Genomic DNA, 27,717 nt, shown 5'->3' with positions numbered 1-27,717 from the left:
ATTTATTTATAATTTAAGTATTTATATGTATTTAAGTATTATAAATTTATAAATTTATATATAATTAAGTATTGATAAAAATGTAAGTTTTTATAAATAAATGTATAAATTTAGGTACATTTATATATAATTTAAGTATTTACATGTATTTAAGTATTTATAAGTTTATAAATTTATATATAATTTAAGTATTTATATAAGTGTAAATATTTACAGTTAAATTTATAAATTTAGGTACATTTATATATAATTTAAGTATTTAAGTAAAGTATTAACTTCTTAAGTATTTATAAATTTATAAATTTATATATAATTTAAGTATTTATACAAATAAGTATTTACAAATAAGTTTATAAATTTAGGTACATTTGTATATAATTTAAGTATTTATATGTATTTAAGTACTTATAAGTTTATAAATTTATATATAATTTAAGTATTGATATAAATGTTAGTTTTTATAAATAAATGTATAAATTTAGGTACATTTATATATAATTTAAGTATTTATATGAATGTAAGTATTTACAAATAAATTTATAAATCTAGGTACATTTATACATAATTTAAGTATTTATATGCATTTAAGTATTTATAAATTTATAAATAATTAAATATTTATATATAGTTAAGTATTTATAAATTGGAGATTGGAGACTTCTTCAGAGAGCTAAGTGAGTTATATATGCATTTATATATATTTAAGTATTTATAAATAAATTTATAAATTTATATATATTTTATATATTTAAGTATTTATGTATATTTAAGTATTTACAATTATAGTTATAAACTTATGTATCTTTATATGTAATTTAAGTATTTATATATTTAAGTATTTATAAATATGAGATTGGAGACTTCTGCAGAGGGCAAACTATGTTTTTTACATATGCATTTATATATAAGTATTTACAAATAAATTTATAAATTTATTTATATTTACATATATATAATTTAAGTATTTATATATTTAAGTAGTTATAAATTGGAGATTGGAAGCTTCTGCAGAGTGCAAACTGCGTTTTCTTTGCGCATCACTGGTGGCTCCCCTAATAGAATGTCAGTCCACAGGATCCGCAGGTCCCCCTCCATAGCAACTGCTTGGGGATTCGGAATGAACTGTGGATGTGATTCTAGCACTTGTGTCCTGTGGGACGTGGGGTGCACGCCCCGGGGAGAGAAGTGTGCATTTTCTGCGGGAAGAATGGTGTCGCTTGTAGATGCAGCACACAACTTAGAGTAGATGCAGCACACACCTTAGAGAAGGTGGGCAGAAGAGAAGGGTCTGCCGAGGGTGAAAGGTCAGCCAGATGTGCCCACTCCCTTTGGGGTGTTACCTGTGTCCTCCACCTGCTTGCGTGGCTGCATTCCCTGCCCACCCGGGCCAAGTGGCCCCCTCTGTCCTCCTTAGCCTTTCTGCCTCCTCATCCTGGCTCACATCCTCCCCTCCTCTTGGAAGGTGCTCGCCTGCCTGTCTCCTGCCCCCTGAGCCCCCCACGGCCACCCCCCTGCCATAGATGAGCTCTGCCCCCTGGGACTCCAATATCACATCCCTGTATCTGCACTTCCCTCCAGGTCCCCCCACCTCCCGCCTTCTCCGGGAGAAGGGGGAAGAGAGGCAGTTTGCTTTACTGTGGATAAGCCAGCCCCATTTTGGGAAAACACCCATCTACAGACGGAGACAAAGCTTAGGGAAGGTGGCCTCATAGTGAGAGGACGTCTGTCCCTGCTGGAGTGGGGGTGCTTCCTCTGAACCCTAAGTTTCCGCTGGAAACAACAGATGTGACCTGTCGTGGCTCACCTGGAGACCCAGTTGTAGGGTGCATTGCAAGGTGCCACGGGGTGGCGGGTGAGGCATTTTGGCACCATATTTTGACACACACACGTTACACGGGAACTTTCGAGAAAACTTCCTGGATTCCAAGTGGATCAACAAGCATAACTTTCTCACCCCTGATGATGTCAACCTCAAGCAGGCTTAAGGATAAATGTTGGTTAAGAACCTGACGGCCGCAGCACCTGACGTTGCCCAGGTAGACGACACTGACACCTGAGATTCATGATAACAACGGGAACTCTCCATATGGTGCCAAAATGCCTCACCTGCCACCCCCTGTGGCACCTCACAATGCACCCTGCAACTGGGTCTCCAGGTGAGCCACGACAGGTCACATCTGTTGTTTCCAGCGGAAACCTGGGGTTCAGAGGAAGCACCCCCACTCCAGCAGCTCACAACACGGGGCTGAAGCTGCCCAGCCATGCACGCCACATCCTGCGTGCCCTGCACCTCTGAGCCCCGATCTGAGTCTGGAAAGATGGAAGGGGTGGGTAGATTCGGGCTTTGGGGCATGGGCTGCAGCCGAGCGAGGCTGGAAGGGGACACTGACAAAGATAGCAGGTAGGAAAAGCTGGGCTATGTCTACAAGTCAGGGTTCTCCAGAGATACCCACCAGCAGGAGATTTATATATATATATAAAGATATTTATTTATTATTTTAAAAATGTAGATGCATGTGGAGATAATAGTTTTTTTTTGGTTTTTTTTTTTTTTACAAAATTGTTTTTAAGTAGAGAGTCACCATCTCAAGTTCAGCTAGTTAGTGCCCTCCATTCTCTGTGCAACCTGGAATCCCCTTTTGCCACTCAAGGTAACACATTCACCAATCCAGGGATTAGGACTGTGCACATCTTTGGGGGATGTTATCGTGCCCACTGAAAATGCAAACTGAAATGACCGTGGCTCAGATGGACGTCAACTTGTCCTGTTAACACACTCCCACAAAGTAACCGCAGGACGCGATGGAGCTCAAATTGGAGCTCATGCAATCAGAACGTGGCACCTGGCAGATGTATTTCAGAAACTAAAGGCACTGGGCAATGCCAGGTAAAGCCGAGCGAGGAAGCACTCAATGCCAAATACCCAGACATTTTCTGCTCTGTACCATTTTCTTGAAAACTGATTCTAAAGAACCTGAAATTTTTACTAACATGGTCAACAATCGATCATTCGTGGGAGTTAATATTTAATTATTCTACCTCTGGTTACATATATCTGCATATTTTCACATTAGGCATAACTTTAGAAAATTGCTAACTAATAGAAAATGTGAAGCTATTCTCATGCGTGACGATTTCTTTATGCATTTGTTTTTTTCCGCAATGTCATTCCAAATTGTATTGCTCTGGTAACAGATTTCTCCATGCAAATAATGAGGTGCTAAAAATATATTAACCATGCATTTGTAATATGGGTATGTGTCTCTGGAAGAATTACTCCAAGATGGTTTAGTAATGATTGTAGGCTGGCTTTATGGACTGTTTGCAAATATAAACTTGAGCTTGAGTTTATTAGTGATTATAAACTGCAAATATAAACTTGACTTTGATTTTACCAATGATTATAAGCTGCAAGTATAAACTTGAGTTTGATTTTACTAATGATTATAAGCTGCAAGTTTAAACTTGGATTTGATTTTACTAACGATTATGAGCTGCAAGTTTAAAGTTGAGTTTGTGTTTTTTTTTTTTTTTTTTTGGTTCAGGAATTAAATTTAAAAAAATTTTTTTAAATTTTACAAGCAAACACTCCCCCTTCCCCCACTGCACATCTCCCCCTGGGAGGTTTATTTTAAGGACTTGGCTGACCTGATGTGGGGCTGGCAAGTCTGCAATCTGTAGGGCAGGCTGGAGCCTGGAAACTCCGGCAGGAATTTAGGCTGCACTCCGAGGCAGAATTCCTTCTCCTGGAAAACTCCGTTTGCTCTGAAGGCCTCACCTGATTGGGTGAGACTCTCCCGCATTATCGAGGGAAATCTCCTTGACTTAAGTCAACTGATGGTAGACTGAACCATATTGACACAATACCTTCCCGGGGAATACAGATGGATTTGAGGTGTACCCCACAAGACGGAGCCCCCTCTCTCTCTGTCGTTTCCCACACTTGCCTCTGGGTGCCTCTGCTCCAGGGTATTCCAGTGGCCATCCTGAGGCTACCCAGCCCCCTGCCCCGCTCTGCAGCTCTGGGCCCAGCCCTCACCCCTAGAGGAGCGACTTGCAGATCTCGAGCCGGGCGACCCCGCTTTCCCCTGGCCTGGCCTTGGCACGGGACAAAGCAGTGCGACCCCTCTCGGCCCATCCCAAGCAGGGGACCCCTTGGGTTTGGGAAGCTGGGGCTGCCTCTTCCTAGCAAGCCCCATCCCAGGCCACCTGGAGCTGAGTTCCGATATCCTATGCACGTAGGCAGGGCGTTCTCTTCCCTGCTGCACTGGAGAGCAGGGTTGAGAGAGGAGAGCAAGGCTCAGCCTTCTCAGGGACATGCAGGGCAGTGCCAGGAGCCTTTTGTCTTCGGGGTAACATCCAGAGGCATGGGGGGAGGAAGAAGGGGTGAGCAAGGAGGACAGTTTTGGGGGCATCGAGGCTTCAGGCCACCCCCTTCCCACTGCCCTGTCCATCGAGGGGGTCAGCCCCCAGCTTGATTCTTCTTGGGGAAGGGACACCTGCGTCCTCGATCAGGGCCGTCTCAGTGTCCGTTGTTGGAGAACGTAAGACATTCGCGTCTGTATGTATTATTGTGGGATGTTTATGTCCATAAATAATTTTACAGCATTTCATACCTAAATGGGAATCCATGGTGATCAGATCAACATAAGTAGACTGACCCTTGAGGGGCAGAGCTTTTCTTTCCAGCTGTGCCGGGTCTCCATGCCCTGGGGGAGATGGGCAGGTGGTTCTGTGGGTGGCTGGGTCAGTTGGCACCTCCGAGCAAGCTCGTCAGAAAAACCTGAAGGGCGGTGCAGATTTTGGGGATGTGAAGTGCCCCCCCCCCCACACACACAAATTCATGTCCACCCGGAACCTCTGAATGGGACCTTGTTTGGAAATTGGGACTTTGCAGATGGAATTAGTTAAAATAAGGTTCGAGTGAATTCTTGTGGGCCGTGAACCCAATGCCTCATGTCATGATAAGACAAGAAGAAGAGACAGAGGGTCAGACAGACACCCCAAAGGAGAAGGCGCCTCTCCAGGCTTCCGGTGTTGGCTTGCTGCAGCCCCAGGTGTTTCTGCCTCGGTCCTCACGGGCCTTCTCCCCTCTGTCTACACCTATCCAATTTCCTCTCCTTTTAAAGACATGAGTCAGATCGGATCAGAACCTTCTCTGACTCAGTTTGGCCTCATTTTAACTAATCCCACCTTCAAAGAATCTATTTCCAAATAAGGCTGCATTCATGAGACTTGGGTTTGGGACTTGAATGTACCTTTTTGGGGGGACATGATTCTATCTGTCGCTGCTACCAGAAGCTCGGTGAGACAAGGAGGGGTCTGCCCGTAGAGGTTGTGGATGGATTGTGGGTCTCTGACACCTGTCTCAGACTTCTGGCCTCAGAAGGAGGACAGAGTAAGTTTGTTGTGTTGCAACATCTGTTTTCCGATAGGACTTTTATGTGGTTAAACTGACGGGTGAATCTCAGATTAAAAATTTGGCTCTCTGCTGTGCTGGCAACCACGTGGGTGCTGAGGGTACAAGGAGGTGGGCCTGTTGGCTGCCCTCGGGCTGTCCAGGGGAGAAGCCAGACATGTGGGCAGGAATGTCCTTTGGGTGAGAGGGTATCAGTGAGTACAGAGGGACAGCTCAGAGAAAGGGCTGGCCAGTCTTCTTGGACAGAGTGACTGAGGAGGGCATTGATGCATGAATAGAAGCTCAACATATGGGAAGGAGGTGGGCACTGATGCATGAATAGGAGCTCAACATAGAGGAAGGAGGTGGGCATTGACGCATGAACAGGAGCTCAATATATGGGAAGGAGGTGGGCATTGATGCATGAATAGGAGCTCAACATACGGGAAGGAGGTGGGCATTGACGCATGAACAGGACCTCAATATACGGGAAGGAGGTGGGCATTGACGCATGAACAGGACCTCAATATACGGGAAGGAGGTGGGCATTGACGCATGAATAGGAGCTCAACATACGGGAAGGAGGTGGGCATTGATGCATGAACAGGACCTCAACATAGAGGAAGGAAGTGGGCATTGATGCATGAATAGGAGCTCAACATAGAGGAAGGAGGTGGGCATTGATGCATGAATAGGAGCTCAACATACGGGAAGGAGGTGGGCATTGACGCATGAATAGGAGCTCAACATACGGGAAGGAGGTGGGCATTGACGCATGAATAGGAGCTCAACATACGGGAAGGAGGTGGGCATTGACGCATGAATAGGAGCTCAACATACGGGAAGGAGGTGGGCATTGATGCATGAATAGGAGCTCAACATAGAGGAAGGAGGTGGGCATTGATGCATGAACAGGAGCTCAACATACGGGAAGGAGGTGGGCATTGACACATGAATAGGAGCTCAACATACGGGAAGGAGGTGGGCATTGACGCATGCATAGGAGCTCAACATACAGGAAGGAGGTGGGCATTGTGGTCCAGTGGGACGCTGACATGCAAGGTCCAGAGAGCTGAAGGAGCCCATTTTGGTGGGCTGGATCACAACCTCCAATGAGGTCCATATCCCAGTCGCTGGGTCCTGTGAATACATTGTCTTACCTGGCACAGGGACTTTGCAAATGAGATAAAGTTAATGATCACCAGATAGGGAGAATATACTGGATTTTCCTGGTGGGCCCCATGTAATCCCATGGTCCTTGTATGAGGGAGGCAGAGGGAGGTATGAGGACAGAACACCAAGTGGGCACTGAAGCAGAGATAGATTAGAAGATGCCAATGGGTTGGTTTAGCAACAGGAATTTATCAGCTCACAGTTTCAGGGGTAAAAGTCCTAAATCAAGGTGTGCTGGCCACACTTTCTCCCCAAAGTCTAAAGCATTTTGGGGCTGCCCTGCCTCAATCCTCTGGTTGCTTGGCTTGCATCCTTGCATCTCTGCCTCCACTACACAGCCATCTGTCTCTCCTTGAGTCTGCTTTTCCAGTTTATCTGAGTTCTGGCTTCTTTCTGGGTGGCCTTTTCTGACTCACTGCATCTGGATTTCTTCTGCGTATGAAGGACTCCAGTAATATCGATTAAAAGCCACCTTGATTCTATAGGCTGCACCTTAGCTAAACAATAACATTTTCAAAGGGTCCTATTTACAAATGGTTTCACACCCAGAGAAATGTGGATGAAAATTAAGAATGTGTCTTTCACTGGGTACGTAGTTCAACCTACCACACGAGAGTCGAGGACCAGTGAGTTATTCTTCAGATTGATTGGTGAGGGCTGCTTTTATCGTGTCACCAGCAGAAAGGCACATTATTCAGCACGTATATTTGAGACCAACTCTTGAATGGAAACGGTCCTCATGGAGATTCTTTCAATAGCCTAGGGATCCCTGCGTATGTGTTAAATATGTATTGATTCCAAGTTTAAAATCAATTATATTCCACAGATCCATGAACTCTTGTAGAAGATTATTCAGCTATGCTGTGATAAAGATAGCTTATTTTAAGTGTAGTGAAAGTAGCAATAAGAAACATCAGTGTGACATTAAATAACACAATGGATTACTTTTAAAAGTTACCTTTTGCTAACTGTCAATTTGTTATGACACTAATGCAGAAGTTTCATCACATTGATGTGAAATATCTTGTTTTTGTATGCAAATTAAAATATGCATTTGTAAGGTTTTACTGACTGAGAAAATGATTAATTGGTGAAGGCAAGTAGTTTATATTTACTTAGCCTTAGAAAGTAGAGAAGGCCACAAAGGAGGAAATTAAAATCAAGCACATTTTTCTTTCTCCTCCTGCAAAATATTTAGCCAGTATGTCTTCAAACATTCTCTTTCTCTTCTCCTTCTGGGATTCCAGTTACATGTATATTAGACCATTTGATATTGTCTACAACTCTCAGAAGGTTTATTTTTTCACTGTTTTATTTCTCTTTGCATTTCAGAATGAATAATTTCTATTGGCCTACCTTAAAGCTTACTGTTTTGTTTTTTTTTCCTCCCTCGCTTGGGTTGAATCTGCCAACGAGCCATTGCATGAATTCTTTTTTTTTTTTTTTTTTTTTTTTTTAAATTCAATTTTATTGAGATATAGTCAAAAACCATGCAATCATCCATGGTGACCAATCAATTGTTCACAGTACCATTATATAGTTGTGCATTCATCGCCACAATCAATTTTTGAACATTTTGCATGAATTCTTTATCTTTAATTTTGTGTCTTTTATTTTTAATTCTAGTGGTTCCATTTAACGCTTTCTTACAGTAGTGTTCATATTTCTGCTGAAATTCCCCATCTGTGTGTCCTTATTGTCTACCCTTTACACTCACTCAGCACATTCTGTATATAACAAGAGACCAAGGTTTTTGATGATGATATCTTGCAAGGCTTTTTGTCTGTGGTCATGATCAAGAGCCAATGCCCTGTGAGAGCCCTTGTGAGAAACTCTGCTCTAACCTGATATATTTCAACGGTTAAGTTGTGCCTCTTAGCCTTGTTTTGAGATAAAAGGCGTTAGGAGTGCTTATGAACTTTTTGTTGTTGTGGGTTTTGCTGTTTGCTTTTATTTTAACACTCTGAGCTGCAAAATGTTCCATCTAGATAAAGATGTGAATGCGCAGCTGTGCTAACGTTGTGCATTACACAGTGCTTAGGGCACTTTCGGAAACTGTTTCTCTGCACTTTAACAAGGAAAAATTAAATGTTAAGCAGGAAGAGACATAGTCATGACCCATGTTTGTGGTGAGGCCTGTGGGAAACAAGGATCTTGATCTTCCCTTGAGACACCTCTGTACCTCTCTTGTCTCTCTGAAATTGGGTCCCAAGAGCTTTTACCTGGAAAGGAAAGGATGAATTAGATTCTTTTGAACCTTCCTTCCTCTGATGCCATTCTGGAATGTTTTAGTATATACTTCAGTACCTTAAATGGACAAGAAGGGAATAGGGTTTTCATTTATTGTGAGCATCTTCACAGGACCAAACCCAAATGAGTGCTGCAGTTTCTTTTAGTCGAATTGAGCCTGGGTGGCTGGAGGCTTTGAAAGAATCTCTGCTGTCTCATTGTCTATCCGAGGTCGCTGATGGTGAGAAACACTGAAGCCAGGATGTGCCAGGGGAGCTTCCTATAGACTCCAAGGAGGCATGGGTGACATGGCATCTGTGTTCGGGGCTTTTCTTTGTAGAATTTCTTCTTCATTTTGTTAGCAAGAATGCTTGACTCTGTGGTGGGGGGAGCCAACTGAAGGAAAGCATATGTTGTCTCCATTTAATTGAAAAATTTTCCAACAAGTGGGTCAACAGTGCACTTTAATCCTTGCTCCTGGGTAGGTAGTGAACTGCCTCATATAAATTTGGGCCACTCAGGGCTGCTCGCCATTCCCAAGCCCACCCCGAGGGGACCTGATGGTGGGAATTGAAGATGGACCTCAATATTCCATTGCATGGGTGAATCACAGGTTGTTGAGCTCTTCCCTTACCCATGGGCAAATGATGAAAGGAATTACCTCTGGTTTGCATTGGCTTAGGAGTATTTTCAGGGTAGATTCCTGGACGTGATTACCGGATCAAAGGATAAATGCTTATGTGACTAGATATTGCTGATTTCCCTCCACAGGGAATTTGCCATTTTGCAATCCCACCCACGGTATATAAGAATGCCAGATCCCCACAGTTTTGCCAGAGAAGTTTGATATCAAGCTCTTGAATTTTTGCCAATGTGATAGGTGAGAAATGATATATCTCAGTAGAATTTTACATAATTAGCATTTTGGTTATTACGTGTAAAGTTGAATGTGTATTTTTAAGGGCCATTTGGGTATCTTGTTCTATAAAGTGTTATTTTTGTCCTTTTTAAAAATATTTTTAAGAATAGGATATTTCATTTTTTTTTCTTGGTTTCCAGGACTCTTTATATATTAGGATGAATAGCTCTTTATCTGTGCTTTAAGTTGCAAATTTTCTTCCAGCTCATAATTTATTTTTGGCTTTGCTTATTTTCTTTTTAACTGTGTAATTTTTTTAGCAGCCAAATTTACATGTCTATTCTTCCTAAATTTTGACTTATAATTAGAGTGACTTTTCCTACTCTATGGTTAAAAAGAAATTTATCTATGCTTTCTTCTAATACTTTCATTGTTTGATTTTTTTTTCCCCCTGGAGTTTATTCTGGTATGTACTGTGAGGTATGGGCTCCATTTTATTTCTGTCTAAATGTCTATTCATTAAAAAGTCCATCTTTGTCACCTTTATCATATGCTAATTTCCACATGGTTGTGTCTGTTTCTGAAATTTCTATTCTATTCACTTGAGTCACATGCATTCAGTTCTGACAATTATAGAGGCTTACTAAAATATTTTATCATCTTATGGAGCTAATCTATCCTCAGTCTTAGTATTTTTCAGTTTTCCTGTATTTTTGCTTGAGTCTGTTTCTATATGAACTTTAGAATTAATGTGTCCAGTTCCAGGAAAATTTCTACGTATTTTTATTGGATTTGCAACAAACTTATGTATCACCCTGGGAAGTCCTGGCCCCATGATGGCTGTGTCCATTTGGGTCATGCAAGAAGGAAGGCATCGAAATGGGATTAACTGCACAAGAAATTTATTGGCGAAAGCTTGAGCGAAGGATAGATGAGGGGGCTGGAGCAGGGGGGAGGTTTTCAGATGATGATGCAGCCCTGACACCTGGGAAAGGTGGGAAGGAGGAAGAATTTGGTGGGAAGGTCTCGGCTGTGTTCCTTTAAGCAGCCCCCAGCGGGTGTAGCTCTGGAACCCCCAATGTGTTCAGTCCTTGGCTGGAGAAGCATGGCCTGAGTGGGAACATTGATGAGGGGTTGCAGGGTGCAGCTGGGGAGGCCCCTGGGTCCCCTGCAGCATCTCTGGAGGGAAGATCTAATCAGGACCCCTGCAGCCACCACAGGCAGTGGTCCACTAGGACCATGGAAGTCTTTTCATCTGCTCAAGTCTACATCCATGTCTTTAAGGTTTCCTGGTAAAAGCTTTGCACATTTACAAAAGCAAATATTCCATTTTAGTGTTGCTGTTGATGCTATTGTATGTTATAAAGGGGACTGTCCATTCCATCACATTTTTAAACTGCTGTTGGCTTTTGCATGTTAATTTTTTTATCCTGCTACCTTACTGGATTCTCTTTTTGTTTTACTTAATGTTGGTTTTCTTGAGTTTTCCAGTGTGCTATTGTATCATGTGCAAGTAGAGATAGTTGGGCTCCTCCTTTGCATTCCTTGTGCCTTTCATAGTTCTTTCTTGTCTGATTGCATTGGCTGATACTTGGATACAGTGTTAAATGGTATTGGAAACACTGGGTGCATCCTTGTTTCATTTCTGACTTCAGCCAGATTCTTTGAGCATGAAGCATTGAATAGGAAGGCAGCAGACTGAGGGACGGAGGGGTGTGTGTGTGTGTGTGTGTGTGTGTGTATCTGTGTGTATATAAATATACACACACACATACTCATACCATATCCATACCTATACAAATCAAATACATATAAAATATATTTAAATAAAAAATGTATAAAACACATAAATTCAAATACAAACACTGAGAAATATTCCAGCTTCATAGTAACTTTACCTGTCAATATTATGATTTCATGAATATTATGATGTTGTTGAATTCCTACTGACAACACTATAACTGTATGGGAGCTTGACTTTATAAGGATATATATTTTGACACTGATGTCTTATGAAAATATTTGATTCTAAGAAAAAAAATTTAAATTAAAATAACAGTGGAGCCCAATCCAAGAAATGGACTTTAACTCACCTATCTCAGTATTTAATAAGGCTGGTAAAACAATACAGAGAATATAAGTTGTGTCTCTGATGAGGCCACATGAGTCAGTCTGTCCGTCCAGCTGTCTATGTATCTTACTACTTTTATATTTCATACATCTGTAATGTGAAAATGCGTCTTCTTTCCTAGTTACTATGCGACTTCTGAAAATTACCCATAAATATACCACAAAGAATTATTTGGCCAATTAAAAAAGTTGGAAATAGCCCAGAGTATATTTTATTTTCACAGTGCATTACAAATAAAATTTAATATTTTTTGATGGAAATATAAAATGGTACAGCCAATATGGGAAGTAATATGACTGTTTCTCAGAAAGTGAAATGTAGAATTACCAGATGACCCAGCAATTCCACTTCTAACTATTTACCCAAAGAAAGTGAAAACATGGTTTCAGATACACGTACACTAATGTTTATAGAAGCAATATTCGCAATAGCCAAAAGGTGGAAACAACCCAAGTGCCCATCTCAACAAGTGAATGGATAAACAAAATGTGGTACCTACACACAGTGGAATGTTATTCAGCCGTAAGAAACAATACTTTCTGAGACAGGCTGCAACATGGAGCAACTTTGAAAACATTATATTCAGTGAAATAAGCAAGCCACATAAGGATACATGTTGCATGAGATTGCTTATAAGAGATGACTAGAGATAGCAAATTTGAAGAGATAGAAAGCAGATTCGCGGTTACTCGGAGAAGGGGGAGTATTTATTTAGGAAAATAAAAAAAAAATTAGAGTTAACATTTTTAAGAAAGAAAAATTATCCAAAACTGTCATAAAAAGGGTAACTGCCTTTCCTTTCATGATCCTTAATTTTCTAGGAGAATATAAAACATATGGAGGGTTATATTAATGGTACGGGAATATTTAGATATTGAGGGTGATCTTGATGTGAGAATGCTCAGGAATGACTATGGTTTGTTAATTTTTTTTGTGGTATGGTAGGAGCATATTGGAAGCAATGAAGTTATTTCAGGGTATTTTTTTTTTTTTTCCTATTCCTTTGTTTTATTTTGTTTGGAAATTTTTTTTTTTGATAAATAAAGTTTATCAAAAAAAACAATTACTGTTTGAAAGTTTAAACAAATGCTCCCCTAAAAATCTTGACTCAAAAAAAGAACTCCAGTTGATAATGTGAACTTCTTGAAAGTAACATGACTGTGAATTCCACCTATGAATGCTTTTATAATAAGACTAAAGCTGTACTCACAAGCTAATGAATAGTTGGCTGGAAAAAGCTAAGAAAAGAATTGTACAAATGGCAGCAAGTAAAAACAGTGAAAGTGCATCTTACAATGGCTGTACAATGATTTGAAAAATGGGAATACTATTTAAAAAATAAATTGAAAAATGTTAGTGAAGGATATAATTTAGAAAAAGAAGGCACATATGCCAATAATTACATACTTTATGAAGAAATGAAAATGTAAGTTTCTAAATTTCATGCAAAAACAGAAACGCAGAATAGACCCAATAACTAGAAAGTCACTAAGAAAATGAACTCTTACTTCCACAAAGGGCTCTGTGGCAAAACCAGGTTACTAGTGAATTCTTCTTTAGGCCACTCAGAAGGCTCATGGTATATAATTTGCTCCCAACCAGAAAAAAGCTGGGAAGTTACTTATCATTCTCTGGTATCAAAATCTGCCAGAGATAGCCAAAAGGAAAATTATGGCTTCCATACAGAGGAGCCCACTTCCTCAACAGGAAATGTAAATATTCAGCCAACTGGATTCAGTCTACTTTGTAGCACAGTCCATCCTAAATGACCACCCTGTATTACATCACAAAGTCTGGAAAATTCTGAATGATGTAAGAAAGCATCAAAACAGAAATAAAAGTGAAATTATTGCAAACAAGAAAATAGTAAGAAGGTATTACAAATTTTATAGATCTTGAAAACCCAAATTCACCAACAATACAATATTCAAATAACATAGTTCAGTCAAGTGGCGAGCTATATGATAAATCCTCAAAGTAATTGCTCTCCCTGATGAGAAGCAGTTAGGAAAATGAGTCCATTTGAAATTAGAAAATGACCAACTAACCATCCAAGAGTAGCCCTAGAGGAAAAAAACAAACAATTAAAGCTTTGCTGGAAAAAGATGATTTGAATAGATACTATGCTCCTCTTTGGGAATCTAATCTTTACAATGATTTTTGTCAGATTTTTACTTTATTATAATCCTTCTCCAAATGTTTTGGGATATTTTGGGGCCCAGAAAAATTATTTCTAAGGGGTTCCTGGTAGAATAAACAGACAGTAATTCCTAAGACATACTTTTTTTTTGGAAAAGAAGAGGTGCAAGGGGCACTTTTCCTAGTGGATAGAGAGCATCTATGAGAAAAGAAATCTCCAAGTTGATATGTTTGCTGAGTGGTAGAAAATAATAAATAAAACATTTTCAAATCTCAGAAACGTCAAGGACTTCATAAGCTTATGAAAAGTTGGAAGAAACCACAATGAAAAACACTGACCAGTTTGGCAACATAATTATGTTATAATTTTTGTTTTTCAAAAAGCAGCATGAAAATCAGAGAACAAATGTAAACCTAGCATAGAGAACATTCCCATTATGTACAAAAATCACTGTTTTTCAGAATGCAAGAGAAGAAAGGCCATCAATATAGAACATTCTCAGAAAAGGATTTTATCTGTCCGTACGCTAGATAAAGGGAGTGTAAGCCACAAGGTTTTCACAATCACACAGTCACACTGTGTAAGCTACATAGTTATACAATCATCTTCAAGAATCAAGGCTTCTGGGTTACAGTTCAACAGTTCCAGGTATTTCCTTCTAGCTATTCTAACAAACTAAAAACCAAAAAGGGTTATCTGTATAGCACATAAGAATGCCCTCCAGAAAGATCTCTCGACTCCATTTGAAATCTCTCAGCCACCGAAACTTTATTTTGTTTCATTTCTCTTCCCCCTTTTGGTTGAGAAGATTTTTTTCTCAATCCCACGATGCCGGGTCCAGGCTTATCCCTGGGAGTCATGTTCCACAATGCTAAGGAGATTTACACTCCTGGGAGTCATGTCCCACATAGTTTACCTGCCCAGTTGGCTTAGAAAGAAAGGGCCACATCTGAGCAACAAAAGAGGTTTTCTGGGGGTGACTCCTAGGCACAATTATAAGTAGGCTTAGCCTCTCCTTTGCAGTAACAAACCTCATAAGGGCAAGCCCCAAGATCGAGGTCTCGGCCTTCTAAATTGGTATCCTCCTATGCTTGTGAGAATATCATTAATTCCCCAGGTGGGGAAATTTAATATTCCCACACTTTCCTCCGGTCCCTCAAGGGGGCTTTGCAAATACATCTGTATTCTCTGCCTAAATTACTCTGGGATGTACTGGGCTTCACACTAGCCTGTAGAAACCAACCAGATTTCACTCCCTATTCAACGTTCCTTATAATTATGTTGTTTGAATAAACTGACCATACAAGTTAAATTATATAGTGTGTTACAAATGATATAGATTTTGCACCTAATAACCATCTCTTTCTTTGGTCTCACACAGAAGTTGAACTTTTAAAACACAATCAATATTGTCCTTTACCCTTTGGCCTGACCTGCCCTAGTCCTTACCAGATCTGCTTTGTTCATATCTCTGAGTCTGAACTCTTTTTCAGCTTTTTAAACAGTTACTCTATGCGCTAATACTGACATTCACAGCTGCCTAACTCTGGCTCTGAGTCTCGGCTGTCACACAGATACCAGAAGTTCCAGGAACCAACCAGGTTATACACAAAGAGCTGAGCATCTCAGAATTTAGAGATAACCATTACAACTCAGGAAAAGATGTAATTGCTGTAAGAGCTTACAATCTAAGAACCTTTACCATAAACCTTCCCCTGATAACCTCTACTCTCAGACTCAATTCTCAGAGTTTGCGCATTATAGTTAGTCCATATTAGTGAGGCGTTATAATTTTGTCTTTTCATTTCTGGTGTACTTCTCTCAAAATGCTGTCCTCGAGATCCATTCACCTTGTTGTGTGTCTCAGAGCTTCATTCCTTCTTGCAGCCGCTCAGTATTCTATTGTGTGCACACACCACAGTTCACCCTTCTGTTCATCAGTCAATGTACCCTTAGTCCACCTCCATCCATTGTAAATCGTGAATACTGCCTCCATAAACACCAGTGTGCAAATGTCCTTTCATGTCCCTGCTCTCTGTTGTTCCGAGTATATACCCAACCCACTGGCTTTTAAATATATCCTGACCCCAACCACTTCTACCCATCCATGCCAAACCCTACCCCAGACCTCACCTCCATCTCCCAGACTACGTGGGAAACTCTGAACTCTACCCTAGTCCTCAACTCCATCTCTGAGACCACGGAGGAAATCTCCTGCCTCCCATACAAGTGTATTCTCCACACTTACACTCCGTCCTGAAATTTGTCTTATCACATACCTGCTCAGGGCCCTTTGCAGAGTCCCCATCTCTCAGAGACAAGCTGGAGCCCTCCAGGGGAACACTGTCTGCTCCCCTTCATCTACTCCTCCCCCTCTCCTGCCTGCATGACTCCAGCCCTTTCTGGAATACTCCAGGAGTGCTGCCATCTTCACGCTGACCCTTATTGCATTGCTCTAATACCCAATGAGAATCCCCCCATCACCCTCCACTCCCCCTCCCAGCTGTGTGTTTTCCTCAACAAGCCCACCATTGCCAGACATGTTCCCATGCTCTTAGGGTGGGTGTTGTCTCGACCGTTGAACCAAAGCTCTTCAGACCAAGAACTTTACCACTGTTGTCCACTTCCATTTCCCCAGGTGGCCCATATTATGAATGAATGAATGAATGAAAAAGAAATGCAGATTCCAAATGACAGGTGGATAAATTTGAAACAATCAGAAATACAAGTGAGATGCTAATTTGTCCCTATGAAAGGCATTGTCGATTTCTGGCCTCAGGAGCTATACCCAAGACTCTTGTTTGTGCTTTCAGCATTGTATGTTGTTTGGATAAACGTATCATCTTGGCAGCATATTTTCAGAGCCTGCAAAAGGTGACAGCAGGGGCTGAGCAAGTTACTGGCGAGTGTCCTTTCCCAGACTCATCAAGACTCAGGCTGACCCACCTTGTTATATTCATGCATCTAGAACCTTTAGGAGCTGACGAGGGACAAAAACGCAAATATTGAAACACAACTTCCCTAGGCACCATGCCTGACCTATCGTGAGGTTTAGTTCTTATAAAAATGTGCCATGCATTTTAAACCTTACTCTGATTTTTTTTTTCTCCTTCTGTAGTTTTCCCCCCACAACCCGAGCGAGTTGCTATAGTGACTGGAGGGACAGACGGAATTGGCTATTCCACCGCGAAGCATCTTGCAAGACTCGGCATGCATGTTATCATAGGTGACACTTTTTATGGTTAATTCTATTTCACAGCTGATGGGGAATACTCAGTCGCTCATTGATACTGATTTACATACACACAAAATAGCCAAGTGTGTAAAGCTGTCAGGATTAATATTCAAAAGCTGCGGAGGAGAGGAAATTGTAATACTCTTAGTGGCTTGAATATATGTTCTGGTTTAATATTGATCAGATAATTTTTCCGTGGGGCTCTCTGAAAAGAAATGAATCTGCACAAGTTGTTAGGGTATTTGACTCCTTTGCAGCTATGCTGTATAGATACTCTCTGTTTGATTTCCATTCTTCTTGTTATTTCCCTTTTGACAATCTCTTTAATGGCTGAACTTGGTTCCTAACTTTGTCTAGGAAGGTCTGCTCTTTAGCTGGGAAAGTGGGGTCATTCAAAGCAACCCATTTTACTATTGTAATTAATTATCACTAATATTCCCAGGCATGTCTGATATTGTATCTGTGGAGCTTCCTTTCTTCTTTAGCATCCCTTTGATTGCCTATCCTCTGCCTCTGAGATCTGAGTAAATCAGAGATTCGATGTGGGGCTGGCAGAGGGGCTCCAAGACTTAGGTGTGATCATGAGATGGTAATGGATTCCAACCTCCCTTTTTTTACTTCTTCTGGTGGTGGGTTTCTGCTGTGTCATTAAAGGCCTTTCCAGAACTCTACATGACCTGGCTTCTTCTGACATTTGGGAAGACTTGATCAAAAAAATGTCAGCTCTCAAGCAGGGGGGCAAGACCTCCTCTCTGAGGGCTAGCTGGACCTGAGCTAGTGACTTAAGATTTTGGTGGAGCAGGAGGAGCAGAACTCTCCAGGCTGAGCAAAGAAGGGTGACCTGACTTCTAGTACCAGTTATCCTGGGCCCTGTGACACTTTAGGTGCATCAGCCTTCTTCGTATTCTTAATTCTCAGAGAAACTGGACAATGTTGAAATATAAAATAATGCCAAATGCCGTTTTTTCTGTGGTTTGTGCCTCAGTTGTGTGGTTTAGGTAATGATGAGGTCTAGTTGGGTTGAGTAATGATGAGGTCTGGTTGGGCTGGGTGATGATGAGGTAGAGTTGGGCTGGGGGATGATGAGGACTAGTTGTGTTGAGTGATGATGAAGTTAGTTGGGCTGGGTGATAATGAGGTCCAGTCAGGCCAAGTAGTGATGAGGTTGAGTTGTGGTGGGTGATGATGAGGTTAGTTGAGCTGGGTAATGATGAGGTCTAGTTTGGCCAAGTGGTGATGAGGTAGAGTTGGGCTGGGGGATGATGAGGTCTAGTTGTGTTGGGTGATGATGAGATTAGTTGGGCTGGGTGATGATGAGGTCCAGTTGTGCTGAATGGTGATGAAGTCTGGTTGGGTTAGGTGATGATGAGGTCTAGTTGGGCTGGGTAATAGTGAGATTAGTTGGATTGGGTGATGGTGAAGTTAGTTGGGTTAGGTGATGATGAGGCCTAGTTGAGCTGGATGATGATGATGATGTTAGTTGGGCTGGGTGATATGAGTTTAGTTGGGCTGGGTGATAATGAGGTCTAGTTATGTTGGGTGATGATGAGGTTAGTTGTGCTGGGTGATAATGAGGTCTAGTTGGGCCAAGTAGTGATGCAGTTGAGTTGTGCTGGGTGATGATGAGGTCTAGTTGGGCTGGGTAATGATGAGTTCTAGTTTGGCCAAGTGGTGATGAGGTAGAGTTAGGCTGGGGGATGATGAGGTCTGGTTGTGTTGGGTGATGATGAGATTAGTTGGGCTGGGTGATGATGAGGTTGAGTTGGGCTGGGTGATGATGAGGTTAATTGGGCTGGGTGATGATGAGGTCTAGTTGGGCCGAGTAGTGATGAGGTTGAGTTATGCTGGGTGATGATGAGGTCTAGTTGGGCTGGGTGATAATGAGGTTAGTTGGGCTGGGTGATGTTCAGGTCTAGTTGGGTTAGTTGATCATGAGGTTAGTTGGGCTGGGTGATATGAGGTCTGGTTGGGCTGGGTGATGATGAGGCCTGGTTGGATTAGTTGATGATGAGGTTAGTTGGCTGGGTGATGATGAGGTCTGGTTGGGCTGGGTGATGCTGAGGTCTAGTTGAGCCGGGTCATGATAAGGTCTAGTGGTGTTAGGTCATGACGAGGTCTACTTGAGTGAAGTAGGTGTACTGCAGGCAGAATTCAATAAAAGCATGCACTTAAGCTTGGGCGACACGTGCATGCAAGGCTGAAACTTTAGGTGGCATTTTCTCATTTAGATGTTGTTGGCCCATGATCGGGAGCAGTGCATGTCAGGATCAAACGTGTCTCCTTGAGATAAAGAGAAAGCAAACACCACATCCTCACTATACCTTTGTCTTGTTTCTAGCACACTTTCTAATGCCTGTGTTCAACTTTCACTATTGGTTACAGTTTTGACCTTCCCAGGCAGTTCACTCAAGCATGGAATCTTATCTCCCCAGTGTGACTTTGAGGGGATAATTAGATAGATTCTGAGAGAGCCAATCTTTCATTTTCCATGACAATTTGATTCATCGTTGCTTAATGAATAATTATGGTTGGGAACTTAATGCATTTTTATATTAAATACAAAATAAGAGATGGGTATATTCCACATCCAATTTCTTATTTTTAAAGCTATTAATATTTAAAGAATAATCCATTATTGCTAAAGAATTGAGATTAAAACCTGAGTTCAACCAAAGCAGATTAATGTTAACTATGACTACATCAATTATTCAATTCCTATCTTTTAACGATATTTTAGTTCTTATTGTTTCAAAATATTATTTTTGGAGGGTTCATTCTTTCTTCATAATTGTTAGTGACTGTCATCTAAGGTTTGGAACATGAATTGGCAAACTTTTTCTCTTATAGACCAGATAGTAAATATTTTTAGCTTTGCAGGCCATATGGTTTCTATTAGGACTTCTGAACTCTGTCCATGTCACCCCCAAACAGCTGTACCCCAAATAAAAGCCAATGGGTGTTATTGTGTTCTAGTAAAGCTATGTTAAAAAGAGGTAGCAGGTCCAATTTGTCCCAGGCACCATAGTTTGCAGTCACCTGGTTTAGACTCTTAATCATCATCTATCTTCCTTCCTTCCTTCCTTCCTTGTTTCCTTCTTCCCTCCCTCCCTCCCTTCCTACCTTCCTTCCCTCCCTCCCTTCCCTCCTTCCTTCCTTCCTTCCTCCTTCCTTCCCTCCTTCCTTCCCTCCCTCCCTCCTTTCCTTCCTTCCTTCCTTCCTTCCTCCCTCCCTCCCTGCCTCCCTCCCTTCCCTCTTTCCTTCCTTCTCCCTTCCTTCCTTCCTTGTGTTTTCAAACAAGCAGAAATTATATTTCTTCTTTTGGATCCTTAAAATACAGGAAGAGAACCTGTATCTCTGAAGTTTTCTTGAATTGCACCTGCTATTAAAAATGACTCGTTGCCCCTTAAACTTTGTATTATTGATCACTGGGAAGTGCGCACATGTAAGATTTCACTCCCTGAACGCCAAGGAAGCAGCACTCTTCTGTCCTGGCACACGGGGGCTTCTCGGTGATGGTGGGAGTGAGCCTGGGCCTCTGAGGACCCTCCCTTCAGCTCTAGGAGGCAGCTGTGGAAGGCAACCTCTGTCAAGGAAAGTGGCATCGTGTGTCCTCAGCGGGGAGTGCACGGAGACCTGGGCCCACACCACTTTCCTTGTCCCCAGGGCTTGGCCGTGCCTTGTGTGCATTCCCAAAGTCTCATGTCCAGACTTGACTGCGGAATGTGAAGAGAGAGCTGCTCATCAGAGGGTGAGTTCTCTCATGATGATTGGTATTATGTGCCAGTTTAGCCAGGCTGTGGTGTCCAGTTGTTTGATCACACGCTAGTCAAGGCATTTCTGTGGAGATATTTTGTAGATGGGATGAGCACCAACAATCCGTTGGCTTTGTGTAAAGGAGGTGACCCTCCGTAATGTGGGTGGGCCTCACCCAATCAGGTGAAGGACATTGTGCAAAAACTGAGGGTCTCAGAAGAAAGAAGAGGAGGAGGAGGGGGAGGAAGAGGAGGACAAGGAGGAGGAGGAGGAGATGGAGGATGAGGAGGAGAAGGAGAAGAAATAATTCTGCTTCAAGACTACACTCTCCACGCCTCTCTGAGTTTCCACTTGCTGGTCTCCCCAGCAGATTTTGGACCCAAGATTTCAAAATCACTCTTACTGGAATGTGTCTGCTCCGTGGAATTTGGACTTGCCTGTCCCCCACAATTGTTGGAGCCAGTTCCGTAAAATATATCACCATCTATCTGTCTAGTTATATCCTATCTATTTACTCTATCATCTGTAGCTATCTATCAACTATCTGTCATCTATCATCTATCTATTATCTATCTATCTATCTATCTGTCTATCTGTCTCTGTCATCTACCATCTATCTATATCTATCTACTTATCCATATCTATATATCTATCATCTATCTTTCTATTATGTATGTATGTATGTGTCTATCTATCTATCAACTATCTATCATCTATCATCTATCTATCATCTATCTATCTATCTTTCTCTGTCATCTACCATCTATCTATATCTACTTATCCATGTCTATATATCTATCATGTATCTTTCTATTATGTATGTATGTATCTATTTATCTATCAACTATCTATCATCTATCTATCTATCATCTATCTGTCTATCTTTCTCTGTCATCTATCTACCATCTATCTATATCTATCTACTTATCCATATCTATGTATCTATCATCTATCTTACTATTATGTATGTATGTATATATCTATTTATCTATCATCTATCCACCTATCTATCATCTGTCTATCCATCTATCAGTCTTCTATCATCTATCATCTATTTATATCTATCTACCATCTATCTATATCTGTTTATCTGTAACTATGTATCTATCTGTTATGTATCTTCCTATCTATCTATCTATCAATCATCTATCTATTCACACACATTTGCATCCCGTTAATTCTGTTTCTCTAGAAAAGCCTGACTGGTACATCCCCCCTGTTCAGTGCTCAGTTTTGTCCTTAGCAGGACCCTGGGCCTTCATTCTCACTTTATCCCACCTCCATCATGCCACCCCTCCATAGCAAGAGGGCTGACGCTAGGAGGCAGTCCAGCCACACATTGCCATTTAATTGTTAAGAAGTGCATGGGAGGAAGATGAAAAACTCTGAAAAAAAAAAAAAAAGAAGTGCATGGGATTTCAGAAATAAGCACATAAATATACATGGCCCCAACATAAAAATCATCTTGACTGCAGAGTTCCTTTAATTTTTGTCTTTGATGCCTAGAATTGCAGTATTAGAAACAGAAAACAAGATTTCCATCTCTCCCTTACACATCTGCCCCCGCCCCCTGCCCCAAGGCAAGCAGATCCTCAAAACAAAAATCCAATAACTGCGTAATGTTCTGTTTCTTCAAAAGAACTGGAGGTGCAAATTATGCTTGCAGCCTCATCTTCTTGATTTCTGTACCTTTGAACTTCTTCAGAGAAGTGACAATTTATATATTCCTTTTGGTCATCCCCAAAGGAAGGGCTTTGCAATATTTATCTTAGATGTCTCCAACTGCAGCCCATGACATTTCCAATTTCATAATGTTCACTGACTCTACTATCATATTTTTTAGCTCCTTGCTGAAATTGCTTAGAAATTTTTTTTTGGTAGGAGCAGTCTGAAAATTAAGCAATGATACAGAATAAATAATGCAGGATAAACAACGCGGAATAAAATAGCAGGGTCTATTGCTTGTTAGTTGGAATATGTCATTTAAAGGAAATATATTCAGACAACATTTGGAATTGCCTATGAGCAGGGTTGCTTGGCGATTATCTGTTCACTCCGCCATGACTCACAGCAGCAGGGAATTTCGGGTTTGGGTCACCCTGGAAGGAGCCTGGGAAGCTGCTTTGTGGCCAGGTGTGCACGAGTTTTCAGCCGTTGGAAAATCTGCCTTTCCCTGAGCATCTTTCCTGTAAGAAGCGGTCCCGTCAGGCTCACCTTAAAACGAGGTATCTTTGGTCAAATACGTTTGCAGAAAACGATGAAGACAGCATTCAAACTCTGGCCTCACCTCCAGCGCATATTCAATAATGAAGACATGAAAGAAATCCTATGAGCGTCATTGAACTGCAGATTCCCTAGTCTTTTCTACACGAAACATCCCTCTTACACAAAGCACTTGCACACGTGCTTCAAAACTAGCATTCCTGAGCCTCACTTTGAGATTCTTCATAACAGCACCGATGATGGAATAGGAGATTCTGAAAACAGCGATGGGACATTCCGTGATAATTTGTATAGAACAGTTTGTCCATTAATGGAGGGGTATGCCTACACTAAAAGTTTTCTGGACAGTTCTATTTCGAGTCTGGTGTTTCTGTGAACATTTTTACGTTGCTATTCTCGGCTTTCCCATCTTGATTGGACCCAGGTGCTTCTCATGTGTGTAATTATTTGAATGTAAAATGTCAGATTAACTTCATGCCTTTTGTCAGTTCAGGATAAAGAAAATGCATCTTAAATGGATCAGTTGAATCAGCTAAAATTGATCTGATAATTAAATGCTGTTCGAAAATGTGAAGCATAAAGAGCACATTTCAGGATTGCATTTTCCCTCTCAAGAAAATGTTTTTTTTTTTTCCTTTGGGTTTAATAGTTTCTGGATGTTCTGGTTTGTTAAAGCTGCCAGAATGCAACATGCCAGAAATGGATTGGCTTTATAAAGGGGGTTTATTAGTTCACAAATTTATAGTTCTAAGGCCATTAAGTGTCCAAACGAAGGCATCAACGTGAGGACACCTTCACTGAAGAAAGGCTGATGGCGTCCAGAACTCCTCTGTCAGCTGGGAAGGCACGTGGCTGGCGTCTGCTGGTCCTTTGCTCCTGGGTTGTGTTTCAAAATGGCTTTCTCCAAAATGTCTCTGGGCTTCTGTCTCTCTTAGCTTCTCTCTCTCAGCCTCTGTGCATCCTTGCTTGTTCTCCCAGGGCATTTCTCTCTAAACATCAGGTTGTCCTCTCTTAGCTTCTCCAGGGCAAACTCTGGGCTTCATCTCTTAGCTTAGCATCTCCAAACGTCCTTCTGTCTGCATCTCCAAACTTCTTCAGCTGTCAGCATCTGTGTTGGCTCTTGAGCTCTCTTAAGGACTCCAGTGATGTAATTAAGACCCACCGTGAATGGGCGGAGTCACACCTCCATGGAAATAATCTAATCAAAGGTGTCACCCACAGTTGGGTGAGTCACATCTCCATGGAAACAACCTAATCAAAAATCCCACCCATAATAGGCCTGCCCCCACAAGATTGGATTAAAAGAACGTGGCTTTTGTGGGGGACATAATAGATTCAAACCAGCGCACTGGATGACCTTCCCAGTAATTTCACTTTTCCTTTTCCTTTTAGCTGGAAATAATGATGGCAAAGCCCAAGAAGTTCTAAGAAAAATAAAGGAGGAGACGCTCAACGACAAAGGTACTGCTCCAGAGTAAAATGGCGCCGTTTCTTAGAAGACGTGGTTTGAGTTGGTGTTCATGGCTGAGCTGTGGGTTAGGAAGGGAGGGTGGATGGTGAACTTATTTCCAGTGGCATTTGGGGGAAACGCCTCTGCTTTTTTGTGCTTTTCTCTTGGGATTTTCTGATCCTCAGTGCAGCGAAGGAAATGGCCATGGGGACGTTAAGAGAGTGGCTTAGTTTGGCCTCCACTGGGGTGGGCTGGGAGCCCACAGTCCTCATGAAACGAGTGTTTGGACCCGATTTCATTCCTCGCTAATCCCCAGGACCCAGCAGGGACCGTGGTTTGTGCACACGGCCGGGGAACCAGCTGGTTGGAGGCTCTTGACTTAAGATACTTCAAACAGGAATATGTTCGACTGTAAGATTTTCAGATGGGTCACCGAGCAAATCCCACAGAGCTGCCCCTGCTAATTCCTTTTAAGAAACATACACAAGTCGCGTTGATACTTTTCCTGACCCCAGATGCTCTTAGATGCTTCCTGAACAATGCTTGGATGTGGAGCCTTTTGTTGCAAGAAAGGAAATGCATGCACCTGCTGTTGGAACCCCTTGGATCCAAGAGGGTGTTTTGAGAGCATCCCAGAAGCAAGGCAGATCTCATCTCTGTGCTCGTTTACTTGGGTTCCTTCTAATTTATCCACAAAAGGGAATTAAAGACACGAGAGCCGAGTGCTCTTGGTGGTTGCCCTGTGATTCTCCACCAACGTCATGCTAAGTGACGTGTCAGTCCTCTGTCAAAGGCTGGAAAACACTGGAACTGAGCTCTCCGGAACTACCTGTGCTGTAGAATCCCTTCTGTCTTGGGAATGAGCTCCTAGGGCCCCCCCCCCTCCCCAATGAGCTTTATGTGCAGGACTAAGCCATGCTGAATGGGGGTGTGTTTAATCCCCTTTATTACCTGCCTCCAGTTGCAACAGCCAATCACCCACCCACCCCCGCCTCATTTGCAGTGGTTTAAGGGGACAGGGGTTTCTGCACCTCCAATACAGCGATTCTCCAGGTGGGGTCCAGAATCCCAGAATCCCCTGGGAGCAGGTTAGAAATGCAATTCCCAGGCCTCACTCGGGACCCGAGCATTGGAATCCCTCAGTGGTGGCTGAATTAGCAAGCTCCCTACCCCCAAGATACCCACCCACACTCCAGTTTAAGAATCGTGCCATAATAAATACATTCATCCAGCATTTCTGGAGCTCAGGAGAATGCTCATGGAAATTGATAAATCTCCTGCTCCTTTTTCATGTCTTTTGAAAAACATCTGAATGGATTAAAAAAAAAGAGATAGTTGAGAAGATAACTCAGAAAAACTTACTTTCGTTAGAAACCTAATGAAGAAGAGAGCAAAGGATTGTTTTGGGCTGTGTTACAAATCTTAGGCTGTAATATCCCTGATGTGTTGGCGGAAAGGACATTCTCCAGATGCTTTTTTCATTTCTTTCGTTCTGCATGTGGAGTTTTAGGTTTGGGTGTGGGAAACCGTCGGATTGAAGGGAAAGAACTCAGACCGGCTGTAGATGTGGTATAAGATGGGGAGGGCAGTGAGGACAAAGAGTAAGTCCAGTCCCCTAAGAGAAGCGTCCCTTATGGGGAGCAGCTCGCCGTCTCCTAGGAGCTGGGGGCACGTCCAATACTTGGCCTCTGCTTTCCTTTCTGTCAAGTGACATGAAGGAGAGCTGTGAAGTCAACTCCTGGGGGAGCTGCCCGTTGACCATGGGCTCGGAGATTTGGGCAGGAACCTCGCCTGGCTGGGGGCTCTCCTTGGCTGCCCCTTCCCGTTTCCTGGCTCCACATGCAAGCAGGCCTGTGCGTTCTTGGCGAGAGGAGGCCGAGCCCCAGCTGTTTGGCACCAAAGCCAGCATCAGTGGGGTCACTCCCATGGGGTTGAGGAGCAGGCCCTGGCTGTGCCAACCCAGGTATTTGGTTCATGCAGGAGATGAGGCCTGGAATTCTGTCCCCTGTGTACCCCCAGCTTGTACGATCACATCTGAGCTCCCCGCTGCTTGGGTGTCGGTGGACAAACCCGAGTAGTGCTGGCTTCCCCATGGCCGAATCTACATCCAGGCCCGGGAACTCCCCGGAGTGGGTGTCCCAGCTACCCCAGAGCCCACCCCCTGTGTGGTGGGACCCACTGCCCGTGGGCTCGGCATTGGCCGACAGCTCCTTCATGTTGCAAGCAAGGGGAGCTGGCATCTCCTTGTTGGGCAGGGGGCCCCTGGCAACCCACCCTTCCCCTAGATTCATGTCCCCCAAACACGGCCAGTCTCCAGAGCCTAGTTTCCACACCTGCTGTAGCCTCCAGTCTGCCCCCCAAAATCCCAGTTACTCAACTCAGCACAGGGCCATGGGCAGCCCACTGTGTTTCCCACTTATTTGTGTCCCTTGATTCCTGCATTGCATAATGCTAGCTGCGTGGTCCTTTTATTTTTTGTTAAACAGGTAAGCACACATCCCAACAACATTACCAAAGAATGCAATTACTGAGGATTATTTATTTCAAATGCCTAACACCTCCCTGGGCTGCTTTATTTTCCTCTTTCTCCTTATCTGTGCTTAATCTTTTTTTTTTTTTTTTTTTTTTTTCCTTAGCTCTTGGTTTAATCTCTCTCTCTCCACTTTATGGCATCTTCCACCTTTGAAGTCACAGTCAATTGAGATCATTTCTCGGTACATGCATGCAAACCGACAACTAATTCCACTCTCAGGGTTCTATATTTGTGTGTGTTGTCAGAACGAGGCCATTGGGCTGATTTCCCAACCGGGGGATTTTCCAGGGATGAGTTTTAATACCTTTTCGTCACTTATTCATTGTGCTAAGCCTTTTATTGGTCTTGAGTAATTCTAGGCTGGCGAAAGCTTTCTCATTTCGGAAAACAAGTCATCTTGTTAATTTCCCCAAAGCCAACCAACCGAACAGAAAACAACCCAACAACAAAGCAACAAAAAGGCGTGATATGAGAATAATGTTCTAATAAACCAAAATGGGAAGAGATAATGATTTAAATATTCTTAAAAGTACAAAAAGGAGGTAATTTTTTTTTTTTTTTGCAAAGTTCATCATAGACTTGTACAAGCCTTA

General features: G+C 42.2%; 1 protein-coding gene across 1 annotated transcript in view; it reads left to right on the top strand.

Annotated features, from left to right (window-relative positions):
• The window catches only part of DHRSX (dehydrogenase/reductase X-linked), a 393,706-nt gene that overhangs the window by 28,382 nt on the left and 337,607 nt on the right, over positions 1–27,717 (top strand). Inside the window, exons 2-3 of the mRNA XM_037824590.1 lie at positions 17,049–17,156; positions 24,534–24,602. Of these exons, the coding sequence (XP_037680518.1) occupies positions 17,141–17,156; positions 24,534–24,602 (85 nt within the window). The 5' untranslated portion in view covers positions 17,049–17,140. The remainder of the gene's footprint in view (positions 1–17,048; positions 17,157–24,533; positions 24,603–27,717) is intronic.

The sequence above is a fragment of the Choloepus didactylus genome, assembly GCF_015220235.1.
Source record: "Choloepus didactylus isolate mChoDid1 chromosome X unlocalized genomic scaffold, mChoDid1.pri SUPER_X_unloc1, whole genome shotgun sequence".
NCBI classification, from domain to species: Eukaryota; Metazoa; Chordata; class Mammalia; order Pilosa; family Megalonychidae; genus Choloepus; species Choloepus didactylus.
This window is presented reverse-complemented; position numbering and strand designations above follow the sequence as displayed.